Source organism: Manis javanica, chromosome 8 (assembly GCF_040802235.1).
Source record: "Manis javanica isolate MJ-LG chromosome 8, MJ_LKY, whole genome shotgun sequence".
Taxonomy (NCBI): domain Eukaryota; kingdom Metazoa; phylum Chordata; class Mammalia; order Pholidota; family Manidae; genus Manis; species Manis javanica.
The window spans coordinates 95,240,791-95,259,232 of record NC_133163.1 but is presented as its reverse complement, the minus strand read 5'-3'; the positions used below and the strand labels follow the sequence as shown (position 1 = coordinate 95,259,232).

Below are 18,442 nucleotides of genomic sequence, written 5' to 3'. Positions count from 1 at the left end.
GCAGCACTGTGGGGAGAGGATAACCTGAGTTCTAGACTTACACCCCTCCAGTCCTCCGGCGTGGTCCTAAAACCACCTAAACTTTAGGTGGTTTCGTTCACTGTAAACTGATTAAGGCTGAATCAGTGCACACAGACGAATTTAAACGTGCGACTGTACTCATGGTTTGCATATTTAAATTCATGAATGTAAATTTAAAACGGTGTATATACACATTATTAATTTATTTCGACAGAAGCCGCGTCCCCACGCCCCCTCCACCTTGCCTGAAGCACTAGCGGGCCTCCTTCGGCGGACCCGGGCTGGGCTTCGCGGCGTGCAGCAAACGCCAGCAGGCGGGCGCACGAGCTAAAAAAGAACCAGCTGCGAAACTTGACCCGGCGCCGCCCGAGTTTCCATCAGCTCGTACTGCGGGAAGCCTGCGCTTGGGCGTGCGCTCCGCGGGCCCCGCCACCTGTTCCCGGCAGCCAATGGGGAGCGCGGGAGGCGGCGGGGGCGGGGCGAGGCGACAAAAGCCTACGGGCCGCGGGTTGGCACGCCGCTGTTGGCGCGCTTGCAGGCCACTCGGACGGACGCGACAGAACACCGGAAGGTTCAGCGTGTGGACCAGCCGGGCGCGGGGCGATGCTGCGGGTGCGGTGTCTGCGCGGTGGGAGCCGCGGCGCCGAGGCGCTGCATTACATCGGGTCTCGGGTGCGTGCACCGCCGCCTCGTCCCATGGCCGCGTGCGCCCCCCATCGCGTTCCCTCGCCTTCCCCAGCCAGCCCTGCATGACGATTACCCACTGGGTGCCCCTCGGAACCTCGGCTTCAAGAGCCTTTACTGGCTGCCGGGAGCTTGGCGGACGCCCCAGGGGAAGGGGGCTTGCGTTGGGGCCACAGTCCGTGGGTAGAGATGCCCTCCGAGGGGGCCGTGAGCACAGGGCGCTCCGCGCTCGCAGCCAGACCTGGGTTGCGCTACGGCGCTTCCGGCCTGGGGTGAGGGGTGGAGGCAACGAGTAACCCTTATTGGTACAAAGAGGGCGTTTTGGGTGGGGGTCAGTGCCCTGAGTGGACAGAGTTGGGGAAAATGCGTGGGGGGCGGATGGTCTGGCGATGACGCAAAGTGGGAATTGGGGAAGGAATGGGAGCGAGCAGGCCCAATCCAAGTATAACATGGAGTCTTGCGTGGAGAGAGGAGTTCGAGCAAGTTCGATTCTCACGTCCCCGCCCTTCGCATCCCGGGTGTGTAAGCACGCGCCTGCAGACCCTCCCTAGCTCCTAGGACAGGAATAGCTTAGCAGTTTGGTTCTCCTCAGCAACTGGTTCCGGAACAGCTGCCACTCTCCCTCTTGTGTTGGTTTCCACCCTGGCTCCCCTCCTGCCTCCTTCCTAAGGTTTTTAACAGTAAGATAGACGTTTAAGGGTTGAGGTTTGCCCAGCTGGTGAACAACTCTCCCTGCTTTAGATTTTTAGAGGCCCTGCATTTTCAAAAGGCTTTTTTGAAGCTCTTGATTCTTTCTAGTTTAAATTTGTGCCTCTCTTGGCTAGGATGGTGTGAACCGTCTGTAAAATAGAGCAGATGGCACTTGGTCATTCTCAGAATGAAGTGCCAAAGCATGTGAAGTGTGTCAGCAAGGAAAAATTTTGTTTGAAGCTCATTGTTCTGAAGGATAAAGTCCTTTATTACATATGCTTCTATATTTTCATTTTGGGGAGGGGGAAGCCTAATACCGGTAACCGTTCATCCTAAAAGGGAAATGAGGGTCCCTCCCCCAGCTGGGCTTGGCAAGGAGACAAGCAGCAGCTTTCTGTGGTTTTCTGGCAAGAGGGTGACCAGTCCTCCGTGGAAGAGCAGCTTAAAGCTTGATGGCAGAAAACCCTTCCAAGAAATGGCTGCTTATGGTCATTGGGGACAGAATCTTTTGAGGGGCTTTAAAGAGTTATGCCAATTAACATAATATACAAAAAAGAAAGTATAAACAAACAAGAAGGTAAAACCCCCCTAAAGGATTTTAGGCTTTGAATGACTCTAAAGCCCCACCTGTTATTTCTCCCTCCCCTTATTGTATAGTACTACATAATAATCTTCTCTTTGTTCTTGGAAGCTTGGACGAATTTTAACAGGATGGGTGCAGCGAACTTTCCAGAGCACCCAGGCAGCTACGGCTTCCTCCCGAAATTCCTTCGCAGCTGACAAGGCCACAGAGCCTCTGCCCAAGGACTGCCCTGTCTCCTCTTACAATGAATGGGACCCTTTGGAGGAAGTGATTGTGGGCAGAGCAGAAAACGCCTGTGTTCCACTATTCACTGTGGAGGTGAAGGTAAAGCAAGGGTATTCACATATCTGAATTTTTTCGCTATTCCTCATATCATCTTCCTTCACTGGCTGTAATATTGGGGTTGAACACAATTTCACTTTGGCCCTCTTCTCTTAGCTGTACTCAGAGCTTCAGCTCCCACCACCAGTCTAGTCCAGATCTCTCTCCAGAGAGACATTTTAATTAAGCTCTTTACTGGCTATTGCCACAGGACCTTGAACTTTACACACCTGAGTTCCATTGCTAGCCACACTGCTAAACTGGACCCTTCCTCATTCCTTCTTTTTAGTTTTTAGCATGCCTTTTTACTCAAGCCAAAACACCAAAGAATAACCTTTGATTTTTGCCTTCTACCACACCCTCCACATCCATTCTCCAAGATCTAACAAGTGTTCTGTCAAAAGGAAGCTTGCCGCCATCCCTCTACCACTGCCTGAGGTCAGGATCTCATCTCCTTCCTAGACTATTTCAGTTAACTCCCCACTGGTCTCCCCAACTCACCCTTCTCTGCACCTTCTATCAGAAAAGAGTTCATTCGTGTAATTTATCTTGTTCCGGTCACGCCTATAGTTTCCAAATCCTCCCGCCCACAGAACCTTAGGATAAAATCCTTATGGTATTCAAGATCCTTCACAGTCTGCCTCTCCATGACTCTTCATTTCAGTCACTGGCTCACCTTAGAGATGTGTTAGTAGGATAGGTCAGCAGATGTTCATTCCTGTTTGGGTCCTCCTCACCTCTAATATTTCACCTTAGTTTGCAGCAGACTTTATAAGATAGACACATAAGCAGCGAAACTAGACTGTTCACTATTCCCCAAACAAGTCTCATGCCTTTGCTCCCACCTAGGACAGTTCCACCTATCTTCCTGCACCCCTCATATGCAATTTAAACCTACCACTCTTCCTACCACCTCATTCCAGTGGCACCTTCTATGAAGCCTTCCAGGATTTTCCTGACAACAATATCTCCCTTTTTAAAAAAAAACTCCTAGTGTTCTTTATCTGTAATATTCTTATGGCCAGGGCCTCTTTTGGTGGGTGTTCAGATTGTATACTTCATGAGGGCCCCATATCTAAAGAAATGCAATCCACATTGAAGATGGAGCCTAAGTTTCCATTCATAACGGGTTATGAATATATCTTCAGTGTACTTAAATTCTTCCTGAATATTTACATTTTTATTTGTAACATAGATTGAGTAAATAAATCCTGTTACACCATGTCCTCTTCATCAGAAATGTTGCCTACCTTGGGCCATGGCTCCAGAGGTACTATCACAAGAGAACCTGCTTTCTGTTTGGATAGAGATGATCTTCACTAGAAATGAAGACAGATACTAAGTATCTTATTGCCAAGCAACTGCTAAGGCAGCTGAAGTGTCAGGAGAGCTAAGGAGAAAGCAATGATCAGGTGCCTGGATAGTTAGGAAGTTCTCCAAGAAAATGATTCTTGAGTTAGATCTTGAAGATAGGGTAATAAGGTAATAACTTCATATTGTGAAATTACCTTCGATTCTGATACTTGAAATTTGACAAACAGATTATAGATCATTGACATGTTTTAAAAAGTCAACTTTTTAAAGTCTTTTTCTTGAAAAGATGCCCCATCTCCTAACCATTTTAATTGGATGAAATTAAATTTCAGATCCAGGCAACAGTTTATCCTTCTAATTTTCTTTAAAATTGTTGCCTTTTATACCATGTGAGAATCAGAATTCTTAGACATTGAGTTCTTTCTCACTCTTGGAAAGTGTACTTAGGCTTAAGTCAGGTGACCAGAATTGAATTAGGTATTTGATAAAAACTAGACACTACTAGTCTCAGTTAATCAGCTGTTCGATCTTGTGCAAGGTTCCACAAATTTCTGGGCCTCAGTAAAATGAAGATATTAAGAGGCTTGCTATCTACCTAATGAGATTAAATATGGAGGTAATAGGTTACATGTTAAGGATTTTAAAGGAAAAGAAATAACTCATTATATTTGTATGGATGATCCAGTTTGCCAGTTACATTACAAAAGTACATCAGGGGTATAATGGTTATAGATATTACTAGCACTAGCAGCATTGATTTCATTCATTTGGTTATTTCGGCTTTAGGCCACATACTGAATTAGGTACTGAGGGAGAGCCAATTAAATCTAGGATATTCATGGCCCCTAGAAGGCAAGGCCTCACCTTGTAGTTGGAGAAACATGAGACAATGTAGTAATCAGTTTGGGAACAATGAAAGATAATGTAGTGAACTGTTTATATGAAATTAGACGTAAGGCATGTTGGAAAATATAAGTGCTGGATATATTTATCGGAGTAAGGAACAGTGATCAGGAAGCAACAATTTTAAAGAGCTATATGGCTTTTTATTCTGTAAAACATAGTGAATACTTTCCATCAGATATGTGCTTTTTGTTTTGCTTTTGTATAAAACCCTTCATAGAGGACCTTTTCTAAAATAGAAAGTCAATCAAGGTTAATAAAAGTTTGCCACTGGATAAATAGGAAGTTTCCATTGAGATTTCCTAACCTTCCAAAGACAGAATTTAAAATTTTACCTGGCAGCCCCCCTAAAGGATTTTAGGCTCTTAAAGACTGTAGAGTTTCTAGGAATACAGCTACATCTCTGCAGCAGGTTATTAAAAACATCATATGCTAAGCTTTTAATATAGTGTGTTTTTATCTTGCAGGCACTTTGTAAATGATTGCTAACTCATTTAGCAGGATTATAAAGGAAGTGTAAATAATTTCCACCTATTTCTTGGAAAATGTAGTATGCCCTGATCATTTGGACTTTGTTCAGCCTTAGCTAGAATATGAGTTTATACAAGGAAATTCACACTTGTTCATATAACTTTTTTCTCCCAGGGAAGTTTACTTCTTCTTTATCAAGGCAAGCTTCACTCCACAAATAGTCACATGGAATACTTTGGAATGTGTCTGGCAAGACAACATGGCTGTGCATGTGCTATAACCCAGTGTTAAATTTTCAAAAGCTTGTCCTTTAGTGGACTGCAGGAGATGTGCCTAGCATGAGAAGGAGGAAGTGGTGAATGGATGAGTAGTACCAGTATGTGTCAGAGAGGAATATAAAGAGTCATTATCCTCTGCTTCTGGTTGCTGCTGAAGCACTTCGGAGGAGTAGAAAACAGTGGAGTACTTTTTTGTTTTGTTTTTAAAAAAATGGTTTGATCTTAAAAACTCACATTTTTATCACTGATAGTGTCCTTCAAGGTCTAGAAATCAAGACTGTTGTTTGCCTATAGATCTTCAAAAGTAAAGCAACTAATTAATAATTTAGTCTGGAGTTGGCAAACTTTTCCCATATGGCACCAGATAATAAATACTTCAGGCTTTGCAGACAGTAGGTCTCTGCCACAACTACTCATCTCTCAACTCTGACACTGTAGTGCAAAAGCAACTGTAAATTAATGAGTGCATCTGTGTTCTCATGAAACTATTTATAAAAACAGGCAATGGGGAGATCTGGCCCATGAACTTTAGTTTACCAGGCCTTGTTTTAAAGCTTTAGTGGCATCCTTCATGTCTGCTAGTTTGGAAAAGTCATGCCTTTCAGATTCTTACTCCTTCCCCACCAGGCACCGCTCCAGCCTTACTGATGTGAACCTAGACACTGAACTGTCAAGAGGCAGGTCTGCCTCCATATGTGAGATATTTATCATACTGAGGTGAAAATGGAAGTAGAGGCAGAAAATTTGGAAAAGACATTGTCTTAGACATTAAAGAGCTACACAGACATACTCTATCTCATTACCATTTTCCCCTTCTTCACCACTATCTCAAATTCCCCACTTTACCACTATCTCAAATTGTCAATTTGTAATGAAAACCTTATTTGACACAATCAGGACTGGTAGTTGGTTATCAATGACACAAATAAAATATTTTTTTAAATATGTATATGTATAAATGTACATTGTTTTGCCAATGTTTTGGTGAAAGTCCAAGGCTTTTTCTTGGCATTTAGATCTTCTGCTTGGAATTCTGCTTCATCTCATCTTGATAAATTACATCCATATGTATTGCCTGTATTTCCCAATAAATTGACTGAGAAATGCATGCAAAACTATCCAGATGAAGAATCGTACATTTTTATACTTTCAAAAAGCAGAATTTTACAGTCATACCTACCCTAACTCAACAGTCATTTTTAGCAAATCGAGCCTTTTTAAAGCATTCAACTGTTTTCCATTCAGTTGTCTTTTAAAGTGCGTATAACCCTTGGATGCTTCCGAATTTTTTTTTTTTTTGCAGCTGCTAAAAATTTGCAAATTCATTTATCAAATTATGTTATTCTCTGACAGAAGGACCTGAAACAGTATGAGAGTGGGATGGATTGGGGAGAGGAGAGCTGTTGAGTAAGGTGTTGACAGGGAAGGGTAGGAAATACCAAAGGCAGACTTGCACTGATGCATCATTTTGCCAAGTGCTAATTCTGTTGAATAAGAAGATCAGTCATGGATCTTTAAGAGAAAAAAAGCACACTTAAGAGTGTGTCCTTAACCTTTAAGGGGGATTGTCGTTTTTCTCACAAAATACCTTGCAGTGCTGTTTCCTAGACAGAATCTGAGAAACATGATAGCCCAGGGCTTTTATTTTAGTATGGGTGTGCTTTTATTCTCTCACGCTATTTTTGTGTGTGTGTGGTTGTTATTTGACTTTGTTGAAACTGTCCAATGGGGCACCTGTGTCCTGTTGTGTCTAGGAAGCCTGTAAAAACTGGCCCAAAAGGATTCCAAGCCCATCTGAGGGCAGACATGCTGAGTGCTAGGACATGATACCTCAGGCAGGGGGAGCTAAAGGTCTGCAGACGTCAAGAGAATTTAGCATTCACTCTCACCAAATAGTGTCTTTCCAGAAGCAGTGTGCTTGGTGCTGGGGATCGACACTGGAGAAGACGTGGTCTTAGTCTCAGTTGTGCTAAGCTGCATGAATCATTATTCACTGCCTATGAAACTATCATGAGTTGAGTTTTTCTCTAGTAAGTATTTCACTTACTTTCTGCTGCTTCTAGGCTAACACATATGAAAAGTACTGGCCATTTTATCAGAAGCATGGAGGCCATTATTTTCCCAAAGATCACTTAAAAAAAGCTGTTGCTGAAATTGAGGAAATGTGCAATATTTTAAAAATGGAAGGAGTGACCGTGAGGAGACCTGACCCCATCGACTGGTCACTGAAGTATAAAACTCCTGATTTTGAGTCTTCAGGTAAGTGATGTCAGATACCTAAACTGTTAGTGTCTTATTTTTTAATTTACTTCTTAGTGTGTAAGGAGAACATGCCAATAATTTCTCAGAGATTCTTTTGTTTTAATAATACTTTGAAACTTTAAAGATTATTTAGGAACAGTTTCTTTTTGATATGATTAAGATGAACATATTCTAAACTCTACTGTAAATGCGAATCTCTTTGAAAGAAGCAGTTTTTCAAACTATATGGCCATTTCTTTACATAAGAATAGTGGCTTCCATTTAATTTTCCTTAAGTACAAGAATTAAGATAGGAATAGACATTACCATTTTAGTTTGAACTGACATTGCTACAAGATTGTTCTTGAGCCTGAGTTCAGTGTTCTTGTTTATAGTTTTAAAAGTGTTCCTCAGCCCAGTTTTTATCTGTGGTCATGATATTCCCTGAAACACTGTTTCTTGTAGTGAGAAAGGAGCTTACAAGAGGGGAAAACTTGGTAATTCAGGATCTCTTTGGACAAGGACCTCACTGCTTCATTTTTTTCCCCCTTTTCGTCTCTTTTGGGGGGTTGGCTTGGCTTTGCCATCCCCACACAGAAGTCATGTTAACAATCCAGTATGTATCATTCTATATTTTTTCCATTTGCATGTAATTATATATGTACACATGCTGGTTTTCTGTAATTTTTTTTCCACCACATAATGGGGTCATATTATATAGACCTCTCTGTCTTCCATATTGGCATTACTGAGGCTGTCGTGAACTTTTTGGTCTGACAGGTTTGTATGGTGCAATGCCTCGAGACATTCTGATAGTTGTGGGAAATGAGATTATTGAGGCTCCCATGGCATGGCGTGCTCGCTTCTTTGAGTACCGTGCATACCGGTCAATTATCAAAGACTACTTCCACCGTGGCGCCAAGTGGACAACGGCTCCTAAGCCCACAATGGCTGATGAGCTTTATGACCAGGTAAGTCCAAATTACAGGTGAGTTTATTAGTAACTTTTCTAAGTAATCCACAGAGAATAAGATTGAGATTTTTCTGATACCTTGTATTTAGTATGCATTTCAGAAACTGAGAGCATCGTTTACTTTTTAAAAATTATTTTATGATGGAAATAAGAGTAAATAATATTGTGATGATAACAGTAATGATAATAGCTAACACTTATTTGGTGCTTAGCATATGCTAGGACTTGAGCTGAGTGCTTTATTCTCATGCTCAGGCCTGCTTGTTCCTTACAAACCCTTCTGAAGGAGCAGTATCATTCCCTTACAGGAAGGAAAACTTGCCTAATGGTACACAGGTATTTCTTGGTAGAGACAGAAAAGTCACTAGACTATACTCCATTATCCTCTCCTAGAAAAGAATTTGGTTTACAGGCCAAATTCATTGTAAAAATAAATATATGTCTTTTATTAGATCAAGTATTATTTGATCACTTATAGAAAGAATCAGAAAATCAGAATTTCTTCTAGGGTTTTAAAGACAAAAGTAAGTAATGAATGCATTCCACCGTACCAAATCAAACTTGGCAGAGGACGCATGGCATCTCATTTTATGGTATGAGTTAGGCTGAGGACCAAATTCCTTTTCTAAAAGAACAGAATGACTTCATCCTGTTGGCTTTCCATACTGTAGACAGCTACATAAATCAATGGGTGGGTCACAGAATATTTTCAGAATCATAACTGCCTCAGTACCAGTTGCTTCTAAGCATCAGGAAAGTGCTGTCATACCCAGTTTTTTACTTTTTGTTGTTTGTTTTGGTTTGGTTATATCTTCCCTGTGTGTGTTTTAGTCTAGAACAGGGTAGTGATGTTTTGGGAAATGATGGTGTTGTATTAACTTAGTAATGAATGCCCTATAAATCATTCTTCATGAACCAATGCATTGTATGTGTTCATTCTTCTTCCAATTAGGATTACCCCATCCGTTCTGTAGAAGACAGACACAAATTGGCAGCTCAGGGAAAATTTGTGACAACTGAGTTTGAGCCATGCTTTGATGCTGCTGACTTCATTCGAGCTGGAAGAGATATTTTTGCACAGAGAAGCCAGGTTAATAAAGGCTGCCTCTGAAATGTCATACTTTATTACTGTATTTTTTATTTCCAGACTGAAATATTTTCACTTATCTAAACATAGAACCAAATCTTTTAGAGATTTGTGTCTTCCTTTTATTTTCAGGTGACAAACTACCTGGGTATTGAATGGATGCGAAGGCATCTTGCTCCAGACTACAGAGTGCATATCATCTCCTTTAAAGATCCCAACCCAATGCATATTGATGCCACCTTCAATATTATTGGACCTGGTCTTGTGCTTTCCAACCCTGACCGACCGTGTCACCAGGTAAGGGAGTGCTTAAGACACTGGTAAAGCAGTAAGTCTAGCAACTGAAGTAATTCCCACTTTTATTTCAAGCCCTTCTCTGATTCCTAATGGTTCTAAATGACAGATTCAGCAATGCTCAACATTATTATAAGCACACATTGGATTACTTGTGATGTATTTGCTTCAAGATGCCCAGCACTCACAAATGCACACTATAGCCATGACAATTAGTGTAGTGTCATCAGACTTTGGCCTTGGCTGCTTACTGCAGTCAAAGCCTCAGGTCTGTACATGTGTGTTTTGTTTCTAAGCAAAAAGACTGATATCATCTCATAACTTGCAGCCAGGGTTCCATAGCAGCTAAATTGCAAACAAGATGATCTCTGCATGTCTGGGCAATGCCACTGGGCAGTGGGTATCTTCTTCCCTCTGCAGGGAGGAGCGGAGCTGCTGCACTGCACCTGGCCCTTCCCCTTCCCCTGCAGCCCCCTCCCTCCACCTGCTGCTCCCAACTTCCAGTTGGGCAGTAAGTGATTTTGTGTTACTTGCTAGGCCACAGTACACCTTTTAAAACTCACTTTGACCACGTTACTGTTCATTTCTAGCCCATATATTTAGATCCAATGAGCAATATCATTCATTTCACTTTACTGATATACTAAGTGGGTATATGAACATAGGGATGGCTGAATTATAATAGGTCATAAGGACAATTATAGTTTTTTGGAAGTACATTCCTAATGGATATAAAGTGACACACTATGAACTGGATGGACTACAGGTTTGACATAGTCACATTTTTGTTTTCTGCAATTTAATAGATTAATATTTTCATTTTCTGTAATGAGAATTTCTCAAGGTAAGTATCTTTGGTATTTTAAAATCTCTGAAACCTGACAAAAGCACAAGAATATTTTCAAAGCTTTAATGTTTCTGTTGCTTTTTAACTTTAATCTGGTAATATGGAGATTTTATGTATGTCATTAATTAGGATTCAGACAAAATCACCCAAGTGTTTTGAAATTTTAATTTCTTTATTTTGGCAGTTGAGAAGACAGCTTCTCAAAAAGCATGATTAATCATAAGGGCTAACAGAAACTAAGAATGATAAGAATAGTATATATAGATTTAAGCCTCTTGGTGGGGGTTGTTTTTTTTTGATCTTGCAGATCGATCTTTTCAAGAAAGCAGGATGGACTATAGTTACTCCTCCAATACCAGTCATCCCTGATGGTAGGTTTACTTTTATATACTCAAGACTAAACGGTTCCTTCAGTAACTGAGGATCTTTCACCCATAGACAGTAGCCCAGATCTCTGCAATCTAGAGAAAATGTTTCCCCAGTAAGAAGTAAACTAGTTAAAAAAAAAAAAAAGTAGTAAACAAAGCACTTGGGGTTATGGGTACCAGAACAAGGCTGGGAGTTGTGTTCACACCCACTCCTTCCATAGAAAATGAAAGTGAGTAGACAGGAAAAATCAGTATAAAACAACATCACGTAAAGCAAGAAATGACTTTTTAAAGAAACCAAGTTGAAATCCAAATGTGTAATGAGTATAGATCAAGTCATAATATTTATAGGTAAATTATCTTAAGATTAAAATAAACTTTCACAGGGAAAGTGAACTGTTTAAAGAATTGAAGTCATTTTAATATCTTTACTTTCAAATCCTTGCTTTAAACAAAATGATAGCAGATAGGATTTAACAGTCTGTTGCTATTTTTAGATCACCCACTCTGGATGTCATCCAAATGGCTTTCCATGAATGTCTTAATGCTAGACGAAAAGCGTGTTATGGTAGATGCCAATGAAGTCCCAATTCAAAAGATGTTTGAAAAGCTGGGTATGTATAATAAATGAAACATGTTGTCAAACAGGAAAAGTTTTATCTGAGAAGACCTGAAAAAATGCCTTGCCAGGTCTAGTGTAGTATTTATCTAATTCATTTTCCATTCTTTTTAGAGGTACCAGTTCTTACTTCATAGATGCACAATATTTTTTGTTTTCAACAATCCTAACCTTAAAAGGTTGAGATCTTTTAAGATCTTTTAAGATTGGCTCCTCTGACAGCCCCTTAGCAATAATAACTTCATCAATCTTCTATGACTTACCTAACCTCCAGGTGCCCATTTATGAAGAACTATCCTTTGCAGAAGAGCATGTAGAATAGTGAGCCCTCTCCAAATAAATTATTGGGGGTCCTGTAAAAGTAATTTTTAAAGGACTTACAAGGATACACATACAAAAGTGACTTTTATATGTGATAAGCACAACGAACAAAATAAATGCAAATAGAGGATTGTTAGTAAATTATTCAGCTTTGAACTGAGAAGCAGAACTGGTTTTGTTTGGGTGGGAGTTTGCTTATCCTGATAACAAATTTTAGACCAGTAATTCTAATGCTATTGGAAAAGTGTTGAAAGGGTTTGATACGGCTATTATGTGGAGTACAGAAGTATGTATGTTTGTTTATTACAGTTAACATACTTGACAAATCCTAAGTGTCACATAAAGCCAGGCAATATAATTGGTGAAACTGAGTCATGTTCTAATTTATGTCTTATATATTTTGGGCATAATACCGAGAAGAAGTTATTTGCAACTTTGATACATCTCTTGTTACTGTAGTATTAGTTTAAAAGGATTGGCTTCCATTCAGATGGAGCCTGATCTAAGGATATGACCCTTAATACTATGCCACATATTTCTGGTTTCATATAATAACCTACTTGCTGGGTTCAGTTTCTCTGTCCATTAAGATTTTACTGTTTCTCAACTTAAAAATTATTAAGCACCCATAGCTGCTTTATAATTTTTTTTGAGCAGTGAGAAGTCTTTATTTAAGGCAAAGTACACACTCAAAAGAAGGGGGAGTATGGGAAACCTCAGAGAGGAGGTGTGTTTAAAGGCTTAGGATTCTGTCTTTTAAGGCTTTCAAGAATTGGGCAAAGAGCCTCAGGGACATAGGCTTGACATGTGGTCTCAATGTCTATCTCCAATGAGAGACATTATTTTACCATCCATAGTCTTTCCTAGATATCCTATAAGATAAACTTAACACAAGGAACTTCTTGATCCTGTTCTTCTCCAAGATAGTTGTTACCCTTGAGCAGTAGGGTCATATCATTTAGGACTATTTTCCCTGCCTTAAGTTAGGGTAGCTTATTGTCTGATTACCATAAAATATGTTAAGAATCTTACTGCCCAGCTCCCTGGTTTTTAAAATGGAATCTTATGCTTAAGATGGAGTCCCTCCTCCTCCTGTTCTTACTGTACTGTTTATATATCAGCATTTTTCTTCATAGGCAGGAAAAATTAATCATGGTGCTTGTCCTATGTCCCTGCCCTACCTCAGAAGATCATAAGGGAGTGTGTAGCTGCTTTATAATTTTATTTTTAAATAAGTCTTTTTAGACACAGGAACTCATTAAAGCAAACTTTATCAAGCAATTCTCTCCAAGTCAGGATTAATATAGTTATAGCCATCTGAATAAGATATGTCTATCAGGACATAGGTTTATGCTTAAAAGCCTATTTCTTATCCCAAGCCCACTCCTTAACCCCTTCCAATCCCTATTCTGAGTTTTTGAAGTCCTTCTCAGTCTCACTTTTTCAGGAAAGTCTTTCCTGACGGCTCCTGCTGCCTTCCCCTCCCTGACTATACCAATGATGTAGTGACTATAGTCACCTTCAGTGATTCTGTAACTTATTTTTCCCCAAAAAATAATGAAATTCCTTGAGAGAGAAGAAAGATTTTCTTTCTAAAATCCCATTATGCCAAACACAACAAAGTCTTCCTAAATACCATTGGTTGGTTGGTATTTAACCATGTCAACATAAATGGTGCCAGATTAAATTGAGTAGATCTGATCGTACCTGACCACACAACCCAGATACTAAATATGAGCTCTGTTCCATGGTTCCTTAAGGTGGTCTGGTAAGGTTACTCATGTCAGATAAACTCTGTTTATATGTAAGTAAGTAAAGTCAACTCTTCAGGTTGGCTAAATTACACTTTTCCTACTAAATTGGCATAATAAAATTAGAAACAGTCTGACAAAGTAAAAGTATAATTTTAAATGTCCTTGAAATTTTAGTACTTGATTGTCTTTGAACATTTGGCAAATATATCTGCTCATCCAACCTGTTGACTTGTGAACTGTCTAGAACAAAATAGACTTCAGAGTCTCTGCTGACTTTCTGGTGAAGGTTTATCAGCAGTGGAATACAGAAAGATGCAATATAATTGGTGACAAAATTGAAAGACTCTCCTGGGTTGGGGTAGACTAACCACAGGATTCCCACCCTTTTTTAGGTTTACTTTCTGTAGGAGGATATTCATGGGAGTCCATCTAACTGACCATGTCTCTCTCTTTCAATGCAGGTATCAGTACCATTAAGGTTAACATTCGTAATGCCAATTCCCTGGGAGGAGGCTTCCACTGCTGGACCTGTGATGTCCGGCGCCGAGGCACTCTGCAGTCGTACTTTGACCAGGCCTGAAGGGGCTTAGCTTCAAACAAGCCTAGAAAGCTTAGGGACAAGGTCCACTCTCCTCCTCTAATAAGTTCATGAACTGTAGTGCTTTAAACAATCATATCCTTAATAGGGGTCCTAAGCCTGGTTTATTTTTATTACTTTTCTTTGATGTGAGGAAAATAACTTGTGCTAGGTCTTACTTTCTACTTCTAAAGTTATTTACTTACTATTTGGCGTCAGGTATTAAAATTTGGTGAATGTGTACCAAGACAAAACTAGTAATTGAGTAACTTGGCTGCTAATATTTAACCATCTACCTCTGTTTTTAATTTTCTTTCCAAAAGGCAGCTTGAAATATTGGTCCTAATCCTTTTTTTTTTTTTCCACTTTTTGCTAGACTCCTGAATGTTTGTATCACTTTTTTTTTTCTAAATGAAAGATTTAGAATCAGATAATTACCTTAAGTAGAAACAGATATTGTCTCTTTTTCTAATAGCAATAGTTTTAGATGTTTTTTAAATAACCTAGACTATGCAAACATTTAAATGAATTTTCCATGAATGTTTTTATTATTCTCATCTCAACACTTGTGATATTTGCTACTAAAACCTTTTCATACAACTTACCTCATTTTAAGTGATTTATTTGAATCTCTTTCTTTTCTGTCCAAAATTTTACAGAAATATTTAGTGCAATAGGATATTAGTGTTAGTTCCCATCCCTAAATTTTGATGTTCAATATCTAATGTATACACTGCATCTTTGGTAATCTAAGATTTGTTTACAGGTATGCAAAATATTTAAAGTGCAGATTTTAAAAAGCATTAAAAATACTAAATGGAGGTAAAATCTACATGCAATGTGAAATAATTTTTATGTTGGATACTGTACATGTATTTTTATTCTAATAAACTTTTGTGTTATAGAATGGATTTTATTGGAGTTTAGCATTAGTCTACTTAAAGTGTAAGTAAATTATAGGAATAAGGGTCTTGGGACAGAATTGCAGTGCTCTGAAGTAATCAGCATATTCATCCATGGGAGATAAAAATTTAAACCTGATACTGTATTCAGAATTATCTAGCAGAGTTAGATTTTATTTATTAGTTAATTGATTCATTCAGAAATATCTGAATGACTTCTGAATATAAGGGACTAATCTTAGGCCCCAGAAAAGAAAAAGAATCTCCATTCTCAATTGCCAAATGTTCTGATTCACAAAAAAAATCTGGGGGTCAGTGGGTGAGGCAGATACACTTTGAAATGAGTCATAGATTTTAACCCTGTTCTTGCCAACACCTCAGACTCCTTTGTATTCTGGTGTCATTTTTTATCTACCACAGAAACACCTATTGTTATGCACTTGGACTGAGTTCTGCTTAAGAAATCTATACAGCCCTGTGGGTCAGCACACCCTTAGGATATATATTCCCAATTCTATTATACACCCTCCACGTTCTCCTCAGCGGCTATTCCAAGCCTTCTTTATGTTCTCTTACTATTTCATTTTTCACAGAGAAAAGGAGGCCATCAGGTGTCAGTTCTCTCAGCCTCTTTGCTCCTATTCCCCCATAGATTTCTCTGCATTTGCATCCTCTGGTGGAAGCTCTTTCTCTTCTTGCCTTTACTAAGCTACTGAAGAGGAAAGTCAGGCCTCCATCTCATTGTTTGTCTTTCCTTCTCATCCCACTACAAAGGAACACTCTTCCCACAGCTGCAGAAAAAGAAGTGAACCTTTTGACCAGGTCTAATCCACACAACTGTCCTTTAACTCTTCCTCTCCTCTTCCAGAAACTCACTGTATCAATTACAACGACTGCCTTTGTGTGTGTGTTCTGTTCTTCCTCAGCAAATAGTCATACTCAAAATAATGTTTGAAACAAAAACTCTTCCTCTGGCAATTTCATTTTCCTTCAGAGCTAAGCTTCCAGAAGGAATACATCTGCTATCTCCAGTCGTCCACCTTTTACTTATTCCTCAGTCTTCTGCTATCTGATTCTATGTTGTCACCACAGTGTGCTACGGATGTCCCTGACCTCTCAAGTGTCATTTCTGGTGGACACTTGAGACCTTCATGAGCAGACTTTGAATGTGCCTCACTGTTTGCATTTGCATTTCTGTGATAACCGCTTTCTCCCATTTCTTCTCGCCATTTTCAAGTTCCTTCACTTAGTCTTCCTACCCTTAAGAGGTAGATGTTCACAGGGTCCTGTCCTAGGGCCTCTTCTCACCTCCTGGGTGATCTCATCTGTGCACAGGACTTCCCCTCCCGCATACCCACTGATAACTCCCAGGGGCTACATGGGAGGGGAGGCCCTAGGCCCAGACCTAGTCTAGACCTTATCCTGGGCTTCAGGTCCTGTGTCCAGCTGTCTGTGGACGTTATCTGGATGTGCAAAGGCACTGCAGGCTTGACACTATTACCATAACTGACTCAGTTGGCCAGGCCATCCTGTACTCTTCCCTCTTTCACATCTTGTCATTTCTGTATTGTTATTCAATAAGACAATTATTTTAACAAAGATAGTGCAATTGAATGTTTTAATAAAGTCTCTGCTAGTATGACATTGCTTGTGGGTGTGCTGTCTTGTCAAGGTTGTGGAGGAAAACAGAGGCAACCTCATCTTCACCACAGGGTTGCTATCAGGTTTCCTTTTCTATCTCATCCATAACTCCTGTGACCCAGTGGCTTCTCTGAACTGTAGCTGGCAAAAGGGCCACCATCTGCTGCTGCAAACATCAGGTTTCTAGATCACACACCCAACAACTTGGGGTTACCACTCTTCCAGGGAAAACTACGCAGCTTCGTAATTAACTCTCTAGAGGAAACACCTATGAACAGTAGGACGAACCCACTGTCATAAAAAGTGAAAAAGTGAACTTAATTTCAAATAAAAATATCTAATATTGACATTGTAGGACAGATCTAATCCCTGTAAAAAGCAAGGTTTTCCTTTCAGGAATAGCCTTTTATAATAAAGTTCATGGTATTCAGGAATAGCCTTTTATAATAAAGTTCATGGATCTCACCACTACAGTGTGTTAGCTTGTTACTTACACAGGAGCACTAGCCACCGGTTCGGGAGGACGTAACAAGACACTACTCAGACTTTCATAGCCAGCTTAATGGACGCACACGGTTGGTTTTTTTTTTTTAGAAATTGGAATAATATTAAAAATACTCAGATTCCCATTACTTAGTGCACTTGCAGTCAAAGGCTGCCTCATGGCAAGAGGTCCAGGGCAGACAAGCCTGAGCTCCATCCATTACCTGTCTGTAACAGCCGGCTAGACACTTTCTCAGGTCAGGAACCACAGTGTGGGCATGGACCCTCGCAGAACCAAGGAGCCCAAGGTGGAGTCTCAACCAGAGTTTCTCAACCCATGTCGGTCATCTGAACATATACTTGCTATGTAACTAGCTCCAATGACAGAACCCTAGGACGTCTCAGACCAGGTGCAGCTCATCAATTCACCATTACCAATAAGTAATACCAACATTTTTCCCTGAAACTTCCCACCCATGGTTACAAAGCAACACTAGTAATTAGACTTTAGGCCTTGGCCAGTGGTCAGTGTGTCATGTGGTACATGTTTCTTATTTTAGCAAAACAGCTCAAACCAATCAATTTAAGGCTTGTAGGAATTAACCCTCAGCACAGCATATCCCCTGATTGACTGTCAAGGCCTTTTTATAACAAAATGATCACTCTTACTTTGCGAGCCATTACTTGCCTTATGATAGTATGTAATCAAAGACAAATTATAACTACAGGTTCCACACATTTGTAATAACCCTTGAGAAGTTAGTATGGATTTAAACAGATGAGCCATCCAGAAATTCCAGCATAAATTTCCTCATATTTTTAAATTAGCTTTACTGTTTGCTTGTCTACCTGTTCTGAGCCATCTGTATTTTAGAATATGTATCTCTTGAAAGATTAAGGAACTGTAATCAACCTATCATTGCTCAGATCAAAATTTTATTCAGGCCAGTCCTCTTCCACAGGGATAATATCCTCAAGGGGTTAAAATTCAATATCCCAATACATTTGATTGTCAATATCAGTATTATAAGTTTTATTAGCTTCTACAATATTAAAAATCTTTTACCTAA

General features: G+C 39.8%; 1 protein-coding gene across 1 annotated transcript; it reads left to right on the top strand.

Annotated features, from left to right (window-relative positions):
* The first annotated feature begins 523 nt into the window (after nucleotides 1-523).
* GATM (glycine amidinotransferase) lies at nucleotides 524-15,257 on the top strand. Its single transcript, XM_017665515.3, has 9 exons — nucleotides 524-693; nucleotides 2,087-2,302; nucleotides 7,329-7,524; nucleotides 8,287-8,477; nucleotides 9,432-9,569; nucleotides 9,699-9,863; nucleotides 11,015-11,078; nucleotides 11,573-11,689; nucleotides 14,231-15,257. The coding sequence occupies exons 1-9, from the start codon at nucleotides 625-627 to the stop codon at nucleotides 14,347-14,349; spliced, it is 1,275 nt and encodes a 424-aa protein (XP_017521004.3). The 5' UTR covers nucleotides 524-624; the 3' UTR covers nucleotides 14,350-15,257.
* Nucleotides 15,258-18,442: the final 3,185 nt, after the last annotated feature.